The 6085-nt window shown below is 38.0% G+C and overlaps 1 protein-coding gene across 2 annotated transcripts; it reads right to left on the bottom strand.

Annotated features, from left to right (window-relative positions):
* Positions 1–3147: 3147 nt before the first annotated feature.
* Positions 3148–5415, bottom strand: LOC110872903. Of its 2 annotated transcripts, XM_022121807.2 has the most exons (4): positions 5340–5392; positions 5107–5151; positions 3991–4601; positions 3148–3511 (listed from the first exon to the last, which is right to left on the bottom strand). In XM_022121807.2, exons 3-4 carry the CDS (start codon positions 4546–4548, stop codon positions 3314–3316), a joined length of 756 nt encoding a protein of 251 aa, XP_021977499.1. In that variant the 5' UTR covers positions 4549–4601; positions 5107–5151; positions 5340–5392; the 3' UTR covers positions 3148–3313. The 2 variants fall into 2 exon arrangements, with proteins under 2 accessions (XP_021977499.1, XP_021977498.1); XM_022121806.2 differs by lacking the exon at positions 5107–5151 and having other exon boundaries at positions 5340–5415.
* Positions 5416–6085: the final 670 nt, after the last annotated feature.

Below are 6085 nucleotides of genomic sequence, written 5' to 3'. Positions count from 1 at the left end.
TAATATATCGCCTGAGATAGATTGCCGGAGACTATATAACATGTCGAACTAATAAATTGTTTATCAAAAACTTTTCAGAATTAATAAATTAAAAGATTACATAACTTTTCATTCAAAATCTCATCTCAAAAAATGGATTCGTGAGCTTGTCGATATAACTATACATAACTTTACATAACTATAACTATACATTTTCTAAACAATAAAATGAAACTGGCTGGAACTTGAGCTTTTCAACATTACGGTGGTGCTTGACGTAGCTTCTCGGCATACGGTTCAACGATGGCTGACAGAGCTTGACGGTGGTGGTGGTGGTGCAGCTTGATAGTGGTGGTGGTGGAGCTTGATGATGGCAGTCCAAAGGGGGTGGGTGGAGCTTCACGGTGGTGGTGGTGCAGCTTGATAGTGGTGGTGGTGGTGCAGCTTGATGATGGCGGTCCAATGGTGGTGGGTGGAGCTTCACGGTGGTGGTGGTCCGGTGGTGGTGGTCCGATGGTGGTAGCTTCACGGTGGTCACGGCCCAGTGGTGTAGCTTCATGGAGGTGGTGGCTGAGGAGGTTGGTGGTGAAGATGGAGTGTGTGGTATGAGAAAATGGGTTTAAGATGAAGATTGTATTTATTTAAGGAAGAGAAATCAGGAAGGAGCCCAAGTCGTTGAACCATCCTCTCACACGGATTGACTATTAGCGACGACACTTATAGCGACGACAAGGGGCAATAGCGGCGACTCGTCGCTATTAATGTCGTCGCTAATAGTAGGTATTTCTTGTAGTGTTCGTGGCTCGCTCGTTAGTTGGTTCGTTTAAATTAAACCCCAAATTACATATGTGTGTGCGCGTGTATATTCTAATATATTTAAGGAATGTTGTTTAATTAGTAACATGGTTATTTTTTGATCGAAAGAAATAAATTGTTAAACTATAATCTTAATTAGTCGTATTGATTTTAAAAAAAATATTAAGGTAAGTAACACATAATCTTTTCTTGTTCGTTTTATTTATAGTTTGCTCAAATTACTATTCTATTAGCCTAAATAATGTTTTATTTATTGTTTTTTTTTTTTTTGATTTTGTGTATATCATTATGTGTAAGAAAAATACAAAAATATAAACTTTTTTTAAATAAACTACCGGCTCGACGAGCCACGAGCTAGCTCGAGTTTTTGACGAGCCGAGCCCGAGCCTAGGGTTGTTCAGGAGTCAATCCGAACCGAGTAGACCTTTGCTCGTGCTTGGCTCGTTTACAACCGAATGAAATCCGAACGAGCATATTTGAGGGTGTTATTTTCCGAACGAGCGGCGAGCGAGAAGCGAGCGACGAGTAATTTGGACAACCATAGATTTAGTATGTTTCCTTCGTTGTCTCCGCTATCGGGTCACGACTAAGGTCCAACTGTCCAAGGATGACACTAAGATTGAGGTCGGATCGTACGAGGATGAGGCTCTGCTTGAGGTAGGTGAGAAGATGAATTTACAACAAAGAACAATTGTCGCATTGTGACGTATGGTGAGAGTAAAAGGCGATTGATGAGAGAAAGATGTCAAACATTTTCGATTCACAACTTAGAGTTTTAGTTTTAAATTTGGTGTTAAATTTTTTATTGGTTTGATTAGCTAGTATGGATAAATATAATTGTATATTTGAGTATAGTGGTCCAAATCTAATAGAGCGGTATGTATAAAATATGAATATACATGTAATTTGTGTGTGCATATATAATTATATTAATTATATATGTAATAAACTAATAAAAATTATTTCGAGCCGAACCGAGCCGAGCGGCCCTTTGCTCATGTTTGGCTCGTTTGCAAAGAACCAAACTGAACGAGCATATTCCAAGCGTTTTCCGAGCGATCAGCAAGCGAGCGATGAGTGACGAGCGATTTGAACAGCCCTACCCGTGCCCAACTTTCCATCTCGTTAAGAAAAATGAACCGGCTTGGCTCGATTAGATTTTTAAAAGAGCCGAGCCTGAACCTGAGCCCACCCTGGTTCGGTTCGACTCAGCTTGTTTACAACTCTAATCCCGTGTGATACACACATGTTATAACCACCAATCCGACTCACCCTAACTGGAGCGAAACTGAACCGAAATTTTTTAATATTTAGCTTTTAACGATAAACAAGTGATCCTAAAAGTTTCTAATTACCATATCCGCCAACAATTTGGGGATTTTCTGAAATTTAAACTAGAGTCGGACAATTTGGGGAATTTCCAAAATATAAAACAGACTTTGGTTCCTTTTTTTTCTTCTTCCGCTAAGGCTAGGGGGTATGGGGTTCGTCCCCACCCCGTCGAGGAACGGCGACGGCCGTCACACCGTGCCGCCCTCCCACGTCCCGTCCTCAACGTCGAGATTTTGCCGGTTGCGACGAACCAATTATGGTGGGCCCCCATTTCGATTGTTTCATCTACATCGTGTTCTTCATTATCCACATATGTGTTCATCGAGCAACATTGCAAACATATATGATAATTTCAGCAATCAGATCGATAACAACATCAATTTTCCCCAAGATTACCGTCAAAATGCACCGATTTGAACCGAAATCGTTGAAACACGAACAGAATTTCAAATAGAAGGATGAAAAAACGGACCTGAAGGATTTCGGAAGTGATTTTGAGTTGAATTTCAGGTTGAGACGGTCGGTGATTGAAATGGTGAGAGAGAGTTGATGAGTGGAATCTGTTGATGGAGAATGTGTGTGTGAAAGTGGAGGTATTGAAGAGTTAAAGTCAAAATGATTAGGTAGCAACAGACGATTTTTTTTATTAAATTTATGTTTTTTTATTTAGTTTATTTTTTTTATGTTTATGTAATGTGTTTTAATATTAATGAAAATATTTTTGTTAGTTTATTTGTTAAATGTTAAAAAAAAGTAGAAGATTAAAAAAACACATAAAAGTGGTGCAGTATGATCATTTAGGATCATCCTCCATACCCTCTAGTTTAGTAGGATGGACCATCCTTGGGAGGACTATGACGTGACGCCTACGTGGCAGATCATCCTCCCTTGAAGACCATCACCATACCCTCTAGCCTAACTTTGTCTATAAATTTATGTATTAACAATAGTTATACACCTTCCAATTTTATAAAGAGCTTATGTAAACACCACTGGTCCACTCATGTAAATCCTTGCCTAGAATGAAACCATCAAACTTAATAAAAAACAAATACATATCTACTTCTACTATACACAATAACTAAAAAAACCTCATTCATTACCCTACCATACAAACTGAATCAGAAACTTGAAACAACCTCAACTCCTTTTAGTTCTCATGCATACATTTATGTATCTAATTAGACTAGAGTGACTTTTTATCTAAAGGTGAAGTAGGTTCGTCTTCCACCACCTTTCTTTGGATCTCATCATTTTGCTCCCTCAAGTATTGATTGAATGCTCTGGGCAGGAACCTCGGTATCAAAAACCCGAACATGTTGATGGAAAAATAAGCCAGGTTCGCTAACGCTAGAACCCTTCCGAACCAGAACCATGCCACGTCCTACGCCCAACCAACATTATTATTATTATCACTCATTCACAAATCTTATTATCATTAAGAGGGGCGTAGCTTGCGCCAATGTTTCGTTCAGTTTTGTAAGTTGTGTAAATTTTCCAGTATTCCGTTCAACATTTTAAAAGTATTGAGTCTGGCCCCAACAATTATTTTGTGCCTAAATATTCCTGACCCCCACCAAATTTTCTTGTCAAAAAATGTTATACGTGTCGTATTAAGTTAAAAAATCGTGAAGAACATGGCTATTTTATATGTATTGTCGTATTGAGTTATAAAAAATTTTGTACTTTCTATTTCTCTTACACCATCATAAATATTTTAGGTCTTTGTTTGTTAAAGAATATATAGTTTTCTTATGTGTACGTATTAATTAGATATTTGGAGTTGTTATTGGTTTCGGCCCTGCTGTTCAAGCTCCACCACGACTGAACATTAACCAATTAAAAACTAATTATAGTAATTACCTTGATCCCAGCATATGGAGAGAGGGACTTGTTGATCCACACATCTTGAACCCAATCCAGGATCACAAATATCCTTCTAACTGTGTACAACATAGGCACTAAAGCTCTAACAGGAGGCGAAAACAAAGACAGCCCACTTATGATGTTTTCTGTTAGTATCTGACACGATAGCAGAAACAGATGCGGTGTTGCGGACTGCAGGGACTGCTCATCTCCCCTTGCAAACCCACCCAGAACATAAGCCAAGGGTAAAAACAATCCCACAGTGGTCCCTAGTATGACATAAGCTCGGAATATCCGGGTTCCTTCGTATATCTCTTTAGAGGTGGTGGAACCGCCATGGGTGGGGAAAGCTAGGCGTGAGAGAATGAGGAGGTAGGCGGTGGTGAAGACCGGGAAAGCGAGGTCGAAAAGAGGGACAAGACCGCTGGCTGAGAAAACCATAATGAAAGCTACCAGTTGGAGTTCGATCACACGTAGAGATCCCATTATACCACCCACGGCTGCGTTTTCATGGTGTTTGGTTGTTTCAGACACTGCAAGGGATACACCTGACATTTTCTCTATCTATACCTTCTTCAAATATGATATGCTAGTCAGTCTATATTAACCTGCGAGTGTGATCTTCTATTATTAGTGTCCCTTGCTACAAAGGACTTAATTAGATTTGACAAGCAAAATAATTAATAAAAGTAACAAAAGGCTCTTCATCATAATAACATGTATATTATATTTTGTGCTTTGGTAATACAAGATCATTTTTAAACAAAAGTTAACTGTCATTTTCGTCTCTGTGGTTTTGGGAAAATATCACTTTAGTCCAAAAAAAAATAAATAAAAAAAATTGCACTAGTTCCGTCAACATTTTTGAAATGCTACTTCAGTACAAAAAGATAACACGCCGTTAAAACACTGAGGACGGAACTGACGCAAGGCGTTACCTTTTTTGACTGAAGTGACACGTTTCAAAAATGTAGAGAACGGAACTAACGCAATTTTTTTGGACTAAAGTGACATTTTTCACAAAATTACAAGAACGAAAATGACAGTTAACTCTTAAACAAAAAGACAAAATCATAACTACAAATATTCAGAATCAATTAAGCAGATGGAAACCTCAAGACAAAATTAGTCTAAAGATGATGACAGCATCTCCAAAGTCTAGCAAGCATTATCAAATCATACAAAAAATGAAATCAATTTTAGAAAGCTGATGAATCAAATGTACAGTTGAAAACAAAAACAGAAAATATGAAGACACCCATCATGAGTTAATCATAACGGCATTGAAATTCTTGAAACCGAGACATGTGTATTATATTGACAAATGAAAAGAGAGAAAACATTACAGAAAGTGAAGCTGAAAGAGCAGAGCAATTACTTGTTCCAGGCTGAGAGAAAAATGAGGAGAGAAAGGGGTCGGCAAGGCATAGCAATAAACTAATAAGGAAGCTCGGGTGGGTGATGTCAGCAAAGACACGTGTCGTTTACATACCACATATGTGCCCACCTCCTATGCATACACGTGTACTCTCTCTTAAATCTTATCATCGTCACCTCCGTTGGGTCAAAGGTGCATCTTCTGAGCTTATGTTATGTTTAGCTAGCTAGTTCATTCATTATTTATAATTGGTTACCAGTGGTAGACCCAGAAATTATTTGTTAGGGGTACGGATTATAATTTTTAGAGTTGCGGCCGGGTTTTTTTTTGCTAAAAATATACATTAAATTTCTTTTTTAAAAGGTGCGGCCGTCCATCTTGGCCAAAGGGTGGATCCGCCCCTGTTGATTACCCGATATGTTGTAATCTCTATTTCGAATAGCTTTTTTTCATGATCAAATTGTATCAATTGTATCCAAAAATTCGTCATCAAATTTAATTATCCAAAATTCATCATCTGAGAACATCATCATTATGATCATTCGAATTTTGTTTCGAATCACCAGATCATCCATCCAAATTACATATAATTTATATGTTTATCATCAATTTTCACAGTATAATTTTTAAAGTTACAACATATCATCCATCCGAATTACATATAAAAATTGAAGATGGTGTCTGCCGGAGACGTCACACCCCCAAAATACCACA

Source organism: Helianthus annuus, chromosome 8, assembly GCF_002127325.2.
Source record: "Helianthus annuus cultivar XRQ/B chromosome 8, HanXRQr2.0-SUNRISE, whole genome shotgun sequence".
NCBI classification, from domain to species: Eukaryota; Viridiplantae; Streptophyta; class Magnoliopsida; order Asterales; family Asteraceae; genus Helianthus; species Helianthus annuus.
This window is presented reverse-complemented; position numbering and strand designations above follow the sequence as displayed.

Bases quoted from the DNA above. Each gene is read 5' to 3' on its own strand.
- LOC110872903 (XM_022121806.2), bottom strand. From the start codon at position 4,548: ATGTCAGGTGTATCCCTTGCAGTGTCTGAAACAACCAAACACCATGAA. The intron at 3,512-3,990 runs GTAATTACTATA...GGTTGGGCGTAG, and splicing joins CTCCATATGCTGGGATCAAG to GACGTGGCATGGTTCTGGTT.